At 32.7% G+C, this 15049-nt stretch overlaps 2 protein-coding genes across 2 annotated transcripts in view; one reads left to right on the top strand and one right to left on the bottom strand.

Moving 5' to 3' along the window:
- The window catches only part of LOC133188819 (lipopolysaccharide-binding protein-like), a 36218-nt gene extending 25110 nt beyond the window's left edge, over positions 1 to 11108 (top strand). The window contains exons 10-17 of the mRNA XM_061324303.1: positions 354 to 530; positions 631 to 696; positions 899 to 1066; positions 1565 to 1632; positions 2040 to 2082; positions 2191 to 2254; positions 2553 to 2629; positions 10870 to 11108. Coding sequence (XP_061180287.1) covers positions 354 to 530; positions 631 to 696; positions 899 to 1066; positions 1565 to 1632; positions 2040 to 2082; positions 2191 to 2254; positions 2553 to 2629; positions 10870 to 10911 — 705 coding nt within the window. The 3' untranslated portion in view covers positions 10912 to 11108. The remainder of the gene's footprint in view (positions 1 to 353; positions 531 to 630; positions 697 to 898; positions 1067 to 1564; positions 1633 to 2039; positions 2083 to 2190; positions 2255 to 2552; positions 2630 to 10869) is intronic.
- Positions 3516 to 4450, bottom strand: LOC133188661 (ras-related protein Rap1-like). The gene is made up of 3 exons (XM_061324167.1): positions 4309 to 4450; positions 3997 to 4170; positions 3516 to 3856 (listed from the first exon to the last, which is right to left on the bottom strand). The coding sequence occupies exons 1-3, from the start codon at positions 4448 to 4450 to the stop codon at positions 3516 to 3518; spliced, it is 657 nt and encodes a 218-aa protein (XP_061180151.1).
- Positions 11109 to 15049: the final 3941 nt, after the last annotated feature.

Below are 15049 nucleotides of genomic sequence, written 5' to 3'. Positions count from 1 at the left end.
TCATCCCCAATTCGAGCTCTTGATATAAATAAAATATATGAAATGAAATAGTTTTTTTTTTTAGAATTACATATCTACACTTGTCTCTTTATAATTGAAATAATTTTTCTTTTAATTTATTCCTGTATTTTTTTTTTTAGCTTTTAGTAATATCAAATATCACTTACAATGAATATGTATTTCAAATTTTGCAACGATTTAAATGGGAGTTATACAAGATACTGAATCACTTGTTTACAACAATATTTACATGAGAGAGATATTAGTTTATTGCATTATGTATATTAATAATGTTTACAACATGTTGTCTTCTACAATCCTTCTTAGTAACTACATGTATTAACAAACATTAGGGTGAAGTATTTTGGAAATCAAACCCGAACGAGGCACCTTTTCCAGTTCCTCCATTGTTGAGATTTTCCAATACATCAAGGATGATGTACCTTTGGGTGTCTGATTTTCTATTCAACTCTATGTCTTATAATGCATACAAATATAATCAACTCCAATACAACGTTACAAACAAAGATGTAAGTATTTTCAAGCCACGAAGAGATATTACTTTAATGAATTTCTAATTAATATATATGTTTTTTAAAACTTTATGTACCTACATTATTTTACTTTTAGCTCCCTGGAGGGGTTTTGAACACAACCTGTCAAAAGATTACATGCATAGGGAATTTCATCCCAGAAGTATAAAAGCTTTGTTTCTAAATTTACCAATTGATGTTTGTGCGGGTTAATGTATAAAGAATTAGATAAGTCCGAAAACATTCAATCATCATCTTATTTCGTAAGAAAAACAGATCTAGAGTCACTTAGTTTCTATGTTCATGTTTTGATGTTCTTTTGTATTCATTTTAACATTTATTTAATAAGAAATTATTGTGTTTAGATCGGAAAGAGATTTCCCAACACAACAGTGATGTTATACATGAAATCTACAACGATGCCAAACATGACTGTCCGGAATGGGTCTACTATGGTGGAAGCCTCTGGTGACATCCTTTTCTTTGCTCAACAACAAGGTGGGAAGTACACCCACTTCTTAACATTGTCAGCAGTAAGTATGCTTACTAGAATATAGTTTGTCATTTGTGAAATTTAATTTAAATTTGAGCGAAAATGGTCATCTAAACGAACATGGAATTTTTAAATGTAAATTTATCCATTTTCTAACAGAACATAAAGCTAAAAATAAAATTCAAAACAAATTAATTTAATCATTACCAAAATTAGACAAATCATTGAAGATGAACATGTTAAAGGTTCTCTAACTGGGATTAATGAGTTTTATTTCTTTATAGAATTGTCTTTATAAAATTGCCATTTCTGTAAAATCCCGCATGGCAATGTATGCTGCAATTGTGTGCCTTTTCTTTTGGAAAATAGTTAGTGTTAAACAAAATTTATATAAGTGAACAGAATGATAGTAATCTGAAAAAGTTCATTATCGCTTTTAGTTATCTCTCTTACCAGAGGATCATTCCTTATTAAGTAAATGAATTTTAATTTTAATAGTATTAACTACAGGTATTTTTCAAATACATTGTTCACGTAGATGATGTCATCAACAATATCTGTAAGGATACAAAATGAGAAGATTTATGCCAAAGTCCTAAAATTACCGTAAGTTTACCAGATCTTGGGCTATATTGTTATTCTTATGAAGGTTGTGTTTATGTACGAAAAAGAAATTTTTGACAAATTTTCTGTTCTTCTGGAAAACATACAAATCTTTAATTATTGTAAGATAAGTGATACCAAATGAGACGGTTTCTAATGTAATTAGTTTGTCTTCGTTTAAAAAGGAAAGTCATGAGCTAAGATTTCAATGAACCCTGCTTGCAACTGTTGAATATATCTTGATACAAAATAGATACTTGCTAAAATGTCACATAGATGCATAGAAAAATCACTACACTGCCTAAGAACAGTTACTGCCTATGAAGAGTTACACCTGGAAAGGTTATTATCACAAATCTATACTTTATCAGATTGATAATAAAACATTTGTTTTATTTTACCAAAATTAGGATTGCAGTAAAAGTGAAAGATTCGAAAATCGGACAACTTTCAGTAAGCTGGATATAATCTTGCACTTACAAAAAATTGAATATTAAGCTGTATAATAACAATAAATATGCATATTAAATTTTAATGCATTTTTTTCCTCTTATTTTGTAGCCCCAGGTTTTGGATTTGATTATAAAAGGTGTTGTTGCGGTATTCGTGGAACCAAAACTAAATGGTAGGTCTTCGATATGATTATCACTTGCTTACTGACGTACATATATATCAAAGTTGTATGTTTAAAATGTTATGGCATGCGTAATTTCTGTAGTATATACACGTTAAATGCATGACCTCTTAGAAATGTGATGGACCTGATAATGTGCACTTTTTGAGTTATTTTGCTAGCGCTCAGGTCATTCCTTTTTCTTTAAAAGTCAAATTCTTTACAAAGTTTAATTCATACGATTAGCATATGATTTACAACACTAATGAATGTTACATAATATCATGATGATATATGTTTTGTTCTTTAGACTTTGGAAGTAAAGGTTTCCCTCTACCCGTCATCGAATCTGTACATTTTGTTGACACGCAAGTGACAATTGCTAAGGTAACTGATAATTTTCTTTTAATTTGCGTTAATACTTTTATTCTTTTACCATATTTCATAGAAAAGTCTTCACTGGTTATCCAACTGGATTTTCCTGAAAGACGTCCTTTAAATGTGTTTTTGTGTGTCTGATTTTAAGGGTGCAAAGGGTTAAAATTAAGAAGCATGGTAAAATGAATAGTGAAAATTATTCATTATAAAGTGTTATTAAGTGCTTCTGAAATAGAAGTTGACTCAGGTACAAAGATTTCTGGAAAATTTAATATTTTCAGTTTTATATATACATGATGAGATAAATTATTTTAAGTGATAGGTTTATTCCCGTCATCTATTAATGTTTTTCACGAAGTGACCATCAACAACATTTGTTCATATGCTGACAATAGTAAAAAGGCTTTGGTAGAGGCTTAGACTTCATAAAAGATTTTATATGAAACCTCCCTTAATTTCATTATCCCAGAAGAGAAAATTTTTCCTAGAAGGGAGTTATATGACCAACGGATATTTTTTGAAAATTTCCCATAGCAGAGGGAAAAGGTCCTTATGAAAGGTCGTCTCACCTAAAGCAGAGGTTTTGGTAGTTATTCTCTACCAGGTTGCCCTTTGAGCCTAATACTATCTCAAATTGCTCTAGAAAATATTTTGACTACTAGTATTTCTTTTCTGTATTATTGATAAAAATCTCATTCATGGGCGCATCCTTGCTAAGCTGTCATATGCATAGTCTTAACAAATCCCCAAATAAATATTAAGCAAATGCGTATCTAACACTCAACATGACAAGGTAATGTTCATTTATTGTTTAAATAAGTAAAAAAAAAAGTGAAATGTACATATTACTTGTTTACACCTTAATAAAGGATAAATGTATGCAAATAAATGGTACTTAAACTATACGTTTCCATTCTCCTTTGGCTTGTAGTGAATATACAAGATTTTGAATAGATGTTTTTCTTGATTTAGAACGAATTACTTTTGTATTCATGTTCTTGCTTTTTGTCACTTTTGTATTTTCATTTCTACGGAACAAGTCATCTGATTTCACATAGTTTCTTAAAATGATTTGGAAGAGACATCTAATATTGCAGTTCAGTTTGGCACTGGTTTCAGTAAACCAGAAATTTTTATCGGCTATGGATTTTTGTAGGACTTCTTCTGTAGTTACTTGTCTAGAACTATTCAAGTCTATCTTATTTCCCACTAGCACTATTCTGTTGAAATCCTTTCCTGAAAGAAAAATTTTAAACCTTTAAGTAAATTTAAATTTTCATCGAATGAAAGCAGGATTTTTTTTTATATAAATCATAATTATAAAACAGTAGGAAATGTTTTCTCTAAAGTCTTTATCGTCATCTATTTACATGTACCTTTAATATGTCTAATTTTTTGACATAATGTTAATGCGTGATCAAGAGTGTTGCGATCCTCTATTGCATACACAACGACGAAATAGTCTCCATTTCTGATGTTTAAATCTGTCATGCCCGGAAACTCATCGCTGCCAGCTGTATCAATAATCTGTATTTGTTGACAGATGCCATCTGCAAAAAGAAAGAACATTTTAGTACAGAGATGAATAGGTATATTCATAAACTTTTGAGAGAAATTTAAAACAATATTTCTTTTTCTAAAGAGAGTGCATGAAATAAAGTGAGCTGCTGGAAAGGATTTTAACTTACTTGGTAGGCAAACAGTCTCGTTGTAGCATTCACCGAGAGTTGCTTCGGTCATTTCTTGAAATGAGCCGTAGAGAAATTGTTTAATAGTGCTTGTTTTGCCGACCTGCTCGGCTCCGAGAAATACAATTCGAAGTTGCTTCATGTTAGTAAATTTAGAATGAAAAAAAATCGCAAAAATAACCTTAGTCTGATCAAAGCTGAACAACTATTCATTTATATACTCTTTAGAGACAAAGGTGTTAAAGTCAATCAAAATGAATATTTCTTAGAAGACTTACGTAAAAATCTCTTTAGCGAATGAAAACGGAGAAGAACTCAAGATATTCCAAGGCCCTCAATTATGGATAGAGTTTTTATTATTTCACCATCATTCAAAGCAGAAAATCTACCTGTACGTGCATGAAATCATCAACACGAATTATCCACTTCATTTAATATATAACATTGTACTCTCAACAACTGCTTAGAATTACCCCCTTTCAAAAATGCCTTTCCCCCCTTTTTAAACCCCACGCAACAAGTTACAGGGGTTATAATGTTCTTGACCCGTCCGTCCGTCAGTCCTGCTTTTTTGTGAGCGCAACTCCTCTTAAACCGCTGCACAGAATTTCGTCAAACTTTGCAGATAAATTAGGACAGTGTGTAGATGTGCATATTGCCACGAAATTCTGATTCCATTATTTTTCTGGGAATTTCGGCACTTTTCAACTTAGATTTTTAGCCATATCTTGAATATAGAGATGAACAGTTTGTCAGCGCAACTCCTCTTAAACCGCTGCACAGAATTTCGTCAAACTTTGCAGATATTTAGGACACAGTGTGTAGATGTGTATATTGCCAGGAAATTCCGATTCCATTATTTTTGCACTTAGAATTTTTGCTATTGTTTTAAAGAAACTTTCCAGCCAGGTAATAAGGAAATCAACTGGAATCAGCTTTTGTAATGAAATTTTATGCGAAATATGTTTTGAAATATTATGAAATATTTTAAGACCCCTATTGATTTTGAGATCAAAATATTAATGATTCAACACACACACAAAATCTTGGATAGAAGTACACAAAAAGTCCCCTCCCCCGCTTTACCTTAAATAATTTCATAAGTACAGTATATAAACAAATTTATATGACTACATCATAATTTTGTTTCCATCAATTATTTAAATGTGTAAATTGTCATACGTCATGGTGTAACACTCATTAACAAATCGAAATAATTGAGGAATTTAAATAACTGTTTGTCAGCATAACTCCTGCACTGAATTTCCTTTAACTTTGTAGGTATTAAATCAGACATAATGTGTAGATTTGTATACTACCAAGAAATTCTGTTTCCATTATTTATCTAGAAACTTCAGCCCAATTAAATTTGTAACATACAAAGATTTGAATGTCCTTACATGCAAGAATATTTGATGTGATGATTTTTTGCAAGTAATGCCCCTTTATGAATTATACTGTGAATTTAAAGTGCACAATGCCATTTATTATGTGTTGAATTGTCAAGTTTTGAGGGAGCGTGGGGTATGTGAGTTTGCTCACTTTTTATTATACGTCCCGTCTAAAGACGGGACGTATTATGTTATGGCGTTCATGTCCGTCCGTCTGTCTGTCTGTTAGCTTTTCTCGTGTCCGGCTCATAACTTTAATACCATTAGGCCTAGGATTATCAAACTTTGTCAGCTAGTACTTCTTGGGTAGAAGGTGTGTCGCGCACTAAAGGTAGGTCGCTCTGACCTTTAATTAAGATGCTATGGTCAATATGGAAAAATCCTGTCCGGTTCATAACTAGAAAACTATTGGACTTAGAATCATCAAACTTATGCATCTTAGGTAGAAGGTGTGTCGTGACCTATTTCAAGGTCACTGTGACCTTTAATTTAGGTAAAATTAAAAAAAACTTTTCTTTTTACTATAAGATTACACAATCCCCAAAAAATGCATGAGTGTTGCAGTATCCTTATTTAAAAAAATGTTAAATCAAGAAAATACTTATTTTTTCATTATATACTTTACAGCAATCTATAACAAATGTAATGTTACAAGAGAAATTCCACCTCTCCCAGGGGGTGTAATTATCAAGCACTGGTCAAGGAGAATTTGATAACAGAAAATTGCATGTCAAATTAGAAAGAAATTAATGAGTTTAGTGTGAGGAGCTAACCGGTAGAGCATCTCTGATCAAGCAGGTGTTATCTATATCTCTTGGGAACTGGGCAAAAAGAATCAACCGTGTTGGATTAAATAGTTGACTAGCCTAACTTTTAAAGTGAATTTGGTGAAAAGTAATTAAAACTTATTTGATATTGTATAATAAATTAATTTGATATTGTATAATAAACTAATTTGATATTGTATAATATAATTGATATCGGAATGAATTGCAGCTTAAAACCAGTCCGACATTAAATCTTAAAAAAAAATAAAGTATTTAAACAAATGTTTTAATTCTGGTAGATAGTCCCTACAAATCTAAAAGTAATGCACGAACCTTAATTACTTAAATTATTAAAAATGTTGCATCAAGATTATGCAAAGAATTTTTTCTTTTTTATTAATCTTTGTAACAAATTTTAAAATAAATCTTTGTTTTCAAATTTAATTTCAGAATGACATAAATATGCATTTTTATTGCACTACAAAGCAAATAGTATCTATAGATCCATTCTTGCGTTGGGAGTAATAAGTGGACATGCATCCAGTTAAAGATTAATTAATGAGTTCAGTGTAGGAAGGCTAGCTGTCTCAATCATTTCGTTTAGAGAATCTCTGATCAAGCAGCTCTTATCTGTATCATTTGGGAATTAGACAGAAGAACTGCTTGTCAATTTATAGCATATGTCATTTGATGGTCAGCCTTTTATTTTTAATATTAATTTGATATAGATTAAGTTGTTAAGACTAGATTGATATTGTTTAGTATGAAATTTTTATTTAATTTTTGAAAAATATCAATTAATTCAGAGCATCATGTCTCACAAATCTGAAAGCTGGGAGGGGGGGGGGGGGCTACAGATGGGCATTTGTCAAGCTCTAACACAACCAGTTTAGGATCTATAATGTAATATTTGTTATAATTAATGCCTACACCACAGGAGATGTATAAATAAATATTATAAGGAATCATTATGGAAAAATCATTGAAATCCTTGTATCAAGGTTGACATGATTTTCGTGCACTCTAAACTGTTTATGACAATTAATTGAACAATATTTGACGGGCGTATCATGCTGTGGCGGGGCACTTTATTCTTTCATTTTAGAATATATTTCTTTTAAATGTCACCGTCATTGGATTATTATTGTACAAGAATTTAAACTTGTTTCTAAGAAGGAAATTCTAATTTAATACAGTTGCAATAAGAAATGGGTAGGTATTGATGCTTATTTAATAAATTATTTTGAAATAATGTTATTGAGTTAATAATAACACCATGTTGAAGTGAAAAATCGTATTTATTGAAGTAATTAACGAAAATAGTCAAACATACATGTATTTAACTATATAAAATGGGGTAAGAAAAGGTGACTCAAAGAATATAAGACGTCTTAGACTCAAAATTATACAATGTAGGCTCCTGCACATTAATTGCATTGTTACATTTTGCACATAGTGTAAAATGGGAGGGGGGGGGGAAGTACATTCGAAAAAGAATGAACTTTAAAATTTAGGAAAAGTACAGTATAAATGTTATGTTGACCTCCTTATCAACATGAAACACTTGCTTTGGCCTTCAAGTCGACATTTCGACGATGTATTATTAATTAACAATTATGAATAGTTACTTTCATTCATATGTCGACTCGATATATCCCAATGCGCTTGAAATAAAAGATACCACAAATTGACACATCTATTTAATATTTAGATATTCGCTAGAAAAGACGTTAATGGTAACCTAACAACAAAGCTTTATGGTAAACGTGATGACTTCAACTTTTCAATCGTCAACTTCCCTTACTTATGTAGCAATATACCCTTATCACCTCATATGGGGTTTATGTCTCTCAGTTGATTCGATACGCAAGAGCATGCTCTACGTATGAACAATTTATAAAACGAGGCAACTATAAACAAACAAGTCGACGAAACAAGGATTTCAACAGTCTCGTTTGAAGTCATCTTTTCGCAAGTTTTTCGGTTGATACAATGACCTTGTCAGCACATACAACCTATCACTGAGTCAAATGCTGACTGGCGTTTTTTATACTAATTGTTAGGCCATTATTTATACACTGAACTGTCTACGGATTTTTTCTGTTTTTGTTTCCCGATCATGACAAGGAGCACATGGCGGGAGTGACCGGTCGGCAGGGGATGCTCACTCCTCCAAGGCACCTTATCCTACCTCTAAATTTTGAGGTCCGTGTTTGCTCTGCTTCAAATTTGTATCGTTTCATTGGACTTCCGAGATTGAATACTGTTCGTTATCTTCAAATTTCATTTTTATACGCACGTCTTATTATGTTATAGCGTATGTCTGTCCGTCCGTCCGTCTGTTAGCTTTTTCGTGTCCGGCTCATAACTTTAATACTATTAGGCCTAGAATTATCAAACTTTGTCAGCTGATACATCTTGGGTAGAAAGTGTATCGCGTATTAAAAGTAGGTCGCTCTGACTTTTAATTAAAATTCAATGGCCAAAAAATCAGGGAAAGCTTTGTATCAAGGTTAACATGATTTTCTTACACTCTAGCGCGAAGTAAGGAGTTGATCCTTACGTCGCGGGTTCGAATCCCACTGTGGGACGTGGAGACCGGTCCTTCGGATGAGACCGTATAAACCGAGGCCCCGTGTCACAGTAGGTGCTGGCACGAAAAAGATCCCTCACTGCTCAATGGCCGTAAGTGTCGAGTATAGGACAAAATTTGCAGCTCTCCACCGGCAAGTGGTGGCGTCTTCATATAAGTGAAAAATTCTCGAGAAGGACGTTAAACAACATACAATCAATCAATCAATCTTGCACTCTAAACTGTTTATGATAATTGAACAATATTTGACGGGCGTATCATGCTGTGGCTTGGCACTTTATTTTTTCAAACGTAGACAAAAGTGTTAAGCTGCCTGGCATAAAAAAGGTTGGCTTACATGTAAGGATGACGTTTACTGATGGTTATAGATTACAGAAACGGAGTGATATGAATTACAATATTTTAATTCAAAAAATGTTCTAAATGGACAAACAACAAAGATATAACTCAATATCTATTTAAAAAATTAATATTTAATTATTTGAAGAAAATATGCAAGAACAAAATTAAATATATGGTGGTGCAGAGGAAATCGGACTAAATTTTTCATCTTTCATTTTTGCCAAAATTTTTTTTCTTGGAATATCATTCACGAAGTCCAGATTAAATGTGTTTTTAGTCATCATTTTGCAACTATTATGTGTATAAAAGACCATGTATTATTTTATGTAATATAATCGCATGCAATGAAGAAATTCAATAGTATGAACGAAAACCAGACAACAAATCTCAGTAATTTGATAACTGACCTCATATAATCTTAATACCAGCAGAATAAGGGCAATAAAAGTAAACTGAAGCTATAAATAATTTAGAGTTCTTATCATTCAGTATATCCAGCGGCGGTAGAAGTGGTGGACCTCAGCGTAACATTGACTTCTGGTAAACAGATCAGATCAAAGTTGACGTGATGACCAAGAGCCCTCATAAATTTAAAAAAAAAAACAAAGGAAACACTGTTTACCGTTACAAAAAATACTATGGTAAACTTTAGTTAACTATAATTTTCTATAGATAGCTTTAGGGATAAATTTGACATCATGAAAACTATAGTTAACTATAGTGACAGAAGTGATAACCTTGAAACTTTGATTTACTATTATATTGATCACTATGACACTATAGTAATAACCATGGAAACTTTAAGATACTATAGGGATCACTATGAAAACTCTGATTTACTGTTGTTATAACTTTGAAAACTCTGATTTACTATAGTGATAACCTTGACAATTTTGATTAACTGTAGTGATAACTTTGACACTTCAGTGAAAACTGTGATCTACTATAGTGATCACTATGATACTATAGTGAAAACTTTGATTAACTATAATATGATAACTTTGAAACTTGAATTTACTATATTAAACTACAGTAAACAATAATTAACTAGGGTACCTTTAGAAAATAATAATCCACAAGAAATCGCCGCCGCTAGAATTTTCTCTCGATAAAATATCTTATTTCCGGATCCCCCCCCCCCCCCACTATTTTAATTATATTTTAATATTACATTCTTCAAATGTGATTTTCGCACCGCTAAACTGAGATTTGCTTTGTACAACATTAGTTTGAACCCTTTAACTTTGTCTCTTAGATACACTTTTGTTTTGTTGGCTCAGATGTTTTGCCATATGTCTAGAGAAATAGAGTAAATACTAGTTTATCCTCTTCTTAAATAAGGTTATATACATGTATTCAATATAAATGTATTTTTAAAATATCAAATTAGGAAGAGTTTGAAATAAGTGTTTCTACTTTGACTTAAATTGTGTTTTAAGCAAATTAAAATCCTTTCTTTTTTTTACAGGACACACTTTTGATTGCTACAGACCTGAAGTACAGTGGATGAAAATGTAGTGTTACTAGGATATTTAACGAATTTCTCAAAACGTTTTCTAAGGCATATTTTCTGACACTTTCATGTATAATTTTAACTGAAAAAGTTGCAAAGGATAATCATGTAAAGTGTATATTAAAACTAACTGTTTTAAAGCTATTTCTGTATTGAAAATTTGAATTGCAAATTTCATTTTTTACTTACGTGCATGGCACTTTTATTGAACATAATACATGTAATAAACACTGTATATAGATATAATTTTACATGTACTATTTTATACACTTACTTTATTTACGGACCATCGGTGTTTGTCGATATATTTCAATTTTCTGTCATTGCTTTTTTTTTAATTAAGAACTTTCATTTTGCCATTTGGTTTCAGATTGAAAGTTTAATATGTCAACACGTATTTAATTGTCATACCGTTTTCAAAGCAGTTTGTTTGTTTATTGTTTAACGTCCCTCTCGAGATTTTTTCACTCATTTGGAGACGCTACCACTTGCCGGTGGAGAGCTGCAAATTTGTTGACCTATACTCGGCACTCATGGCCATTGAGCAGTGAGGGATTTTTTTCGTGCCAGCACTTACTGCGACACGGGACCTCGGTTCATACGGTCTCATCTGAAGGAAAGGTCTCCACGTCCCCCAGTGGGATGTTTTCAAAGCAGAAAATAAATTAATAAGAAATAGACTGAAGTAACACTACAAAAGAGGTGTAACATCGAGTACATCTAAGTGATTTAAGAAATAGATTGATATTCATATAACGTTCACGTGATAAGTCACACCTAGTCCAATTGTTTACTTTTTAAGTAACATGAGTCACAAGATAGACCTATTACTTTCTGTTTTCGTAGTGCGTTAACATTTGATCATTTTCAACTTCCTATCTCTAACTGCTGAACAATTTCAGTCGATTTTGGCATATAGCATCATATAGCATTATATTTAGCGGAAAACTAAGTGAATGGTTTCAAAGCGGTGAATTTCATGGCCCAGGATCAAGGATTCTGGAAGGCAGAGCTCTTAATGCAAATGCATTAATTCTTTGAAAATTTTCATCACATCCCCTGGGTTTTTAGCAGATAAAAAAGTCACTTTTAGGATAAGCATGGTTGCCCCTTTCACAATTGTGAATTTCATGGCTCTGGTGTTAGGGTGGAACTTAATAATATAAAGCACATGCATTAACTCTTCGAAAATATTCTCTGATCCAGGGCATTTAATGGACCAACAGTGCACAAATGAGCAAAGGTATTTTTTCTGGATTTGTAAAATTCTTCACCAGTGGATCGAGTGTTCTTGCGCTGGGCAGGGCTTTATTGATATTTTAGGGAAATTTGTACGCAACAGAGGGAAGGTATTCCTCTTTGCTATTCGCATGTGATAAGTAATAACTGTTAATGATGTAATTGTTAGGTAAATTGATTTACAGAATTAGATAAGGATTTTAAAGTTAACACAAAGAGTACAGCCCCCCGCGTGGCGCAGTGGTTAGAGCGTCAGCACTAGAGTCGCGGCGTAAGGAGTTGATACTTGCGTCCCGGGTTCGAATCCCACTGTGTGACGTGGAGACCAGACGGGTCCTTCGAATGAGACCGTATAAACCGAGGTCCCGTGTCGCAGTAGGTGCTGGCACGAAAAAGATCCCTCACTGCTCGATGGCCGTAAGTGCCGAGTATAGGACACAATTTGCAGCTCTCAACCGGCATGTGGTGGCGTCTCCATATGAGTGAAAAATTCTCGAGAGGGACGTTAAACAACATACAAACAAACAAACTTTGCAAAATTTTTGACTTGAAATGTTATTATAGATACCCTTGTATCATCAACTTATTTGTAAGTATTCCGCCTCATTTTAGAAATTGTTCATATGAAGACCATGCTCTTGCGAATCGAATCAACGGGAGGACGTTAGCTCCGTAAGCTGGTGATAACTGTATATTGCTACACGAGTAAGGGAAGTGTACGATAGAAAAGTTGAAGTCATCACGTCTTTCATGAAGTTGTTCGTTTGCTACCAAAATTAATGTCTTTCTCTAGTAAAATTTCCAAAGGTGAATCAGATGTGTCAGGCTCCGTGGTATCTGCTATTTTGAGTTTATTGGGATAAATCGAATCAACGTATGATTGAAAATTAATACTTCCATTGTTAAATGATAAAACGTCGATTTATCTACAGGTCGAATTTAAAGCCACAACAATAGATATATTCTTTTTAAGTAGGATTTTGAATAAATTCGACTTCATAAGAACACAAAAGAAGATCTGCTTATAATGGGACACAATTAGTACCTATGGTAATTAATTCAAACAAATTTTGGAGATCCAGTCATATTTGATATAGATAGTATATATTCTTTGAAAAGCAAGTTAAAACCCTTTCACATTTAATTTTTTTAGAATCCGAAACAAACTTTCGTCAAATATGAAATATGTATGTCATTCTTTCCAATTAATGAATGTAGGTTTCTCATACAAATTGGTTTATGCTTTTAGTACGTTACTTAGGTCTACAAGATTCTTCATCGGGATGCATCAGTTTAGGTGTACTTTTCATCGTTTGCTGTACTAAGTAATTGAATTAAAGTCATTGTCGAATCCAGATCCTAGCATCAAATTGATACGCTCATGAGTGAGAAGATTGTCCTATATAGATCTAAAGCTTTGCTCCGTGATCGGAGGGTCGTGTGTTCGTATCACGGCCGCGATTGACCTAAGTCGATAAAAATAGGTACATGTAGCAACTGTTCCTTCGCCAAGCGCTCGGCACTTTGAAGTGAAAGTTGCGGGTCCTTCGGATGAGACCTTAAAAACCGAGGCCCCGTGTCGCGGTAGACGTTGGCACGATAAAGAACCTCACTGCTCAATGGCTCTGAGTGCCGAGTAAAATCTAAATTTGAAGCCCTTCACCGGTATATGGTGACGTCTCTATATGAGCGAAAAATTCTCGAACGGAACGTAAAACAACATACAATCAATCAATCAATCAATCTAGAGCTTTGCGATTGGTAGTAACATCAACAAACACATACCAGTATAAATAAACATGTATAGCAAATGTCAAAATGCATTAAGTGTATATTATTAATTGAAACAAATTTTTAATGTCTTTCTTTATGAGTAAACTAATTTTAACTTGTTAAACATGTGTACAATGCAAATGTCAAAAATGTGCATTTAATGATTAAAATGAATGTCAACGTCTTTTTTATTACTGCAATAATTTCACTTCTAAAATAAATTGAAATACAGGACTCGCTACGTAAAACATTGACCTTCTTTTAAGCAGACAAGACGCTCTCCAACGGCGTTTTGATATTTACTACTCATACTTTTCTTTCTTTTTGATGATTATTTCAAAATCATTATAATTTTGCTTGTGTTGTCAATTTTAAAGATAACAAAAGTAAATTTTGAAAATAATTTCGAAACATATTTCAAAATGTTGCTTGGGGTAATAATTAACATATAAACCATAGAATTTGTGAACTGTTGACGTTTAACAAGATTGATATCCTTGTATAAACTTACTTGTCGGTAGTCTGTCTCGTTTTAGTTGTTCGTACGCATTAAATGTTATTGCGTATCGTATCAACTGGGAGACATAAGCTCCATATGCAGGTGATAATGGTATATTGCTACACAATCAAGGGAAGTTGGCGATAGAAAAGTTGAAGTCTTCAAGTTTATCAGAAGTTTATTTGTAAGTTTGCCATCCATGTCTTTCTCTAGTAAAACATATAAAATATGAAACTAATGTGTCAGACTCTTATTTCGAGTTCAATGAGATGTATCGAATCAACATAGAAATGAAACTGAATATTGTTAAACGTAATTGATAAAACACCGTCTCTATTTCGAAGTATCAAATTGAAAGCCATAGTAAGAGACTTCTTTTCATGTAACAATTATTAATAAATTCTGCTTGATATGAATAACCTGCAATTAACAGGTCACAGTACCCATGTAAATTCCAAAAGAGCTGTGTCCAAAAACTATATAGATATTGAATGAAAAACTCGAGCATCTCTCAATACCAACCTCGATTTATTGGTGTGTAGAATCAGAATGTTTTTAGCAAAATAAGTTTGATAAGCTAGATATTTATGCAAATTACGATTTCCATTTTTAATGAAGTGCACA

This window comes from Saccostrea echinata, unplaced genomic scaffold, assembly GCF_033153115.1.
Source record: "Saccostrea echinata isolate AGI-Se365-2 ecotype Australia unplaced genomic scaffold, CSIRO_AGI_Sech_v1 ptg000016l, whole genome shotgun sequence".
Classification (NCBI taxonomy): Eukaryota; Metazoa; Mollusca; class Bivalvia; order Ostreida; family Ostreidae; genus Saccostrea; species Saccostrea echinata.
The sequence above is the reverse complement of the archived record's forward strand: the minus strand, read 5'-3'. Positions and strand labels throughout refer to the sequence as shown.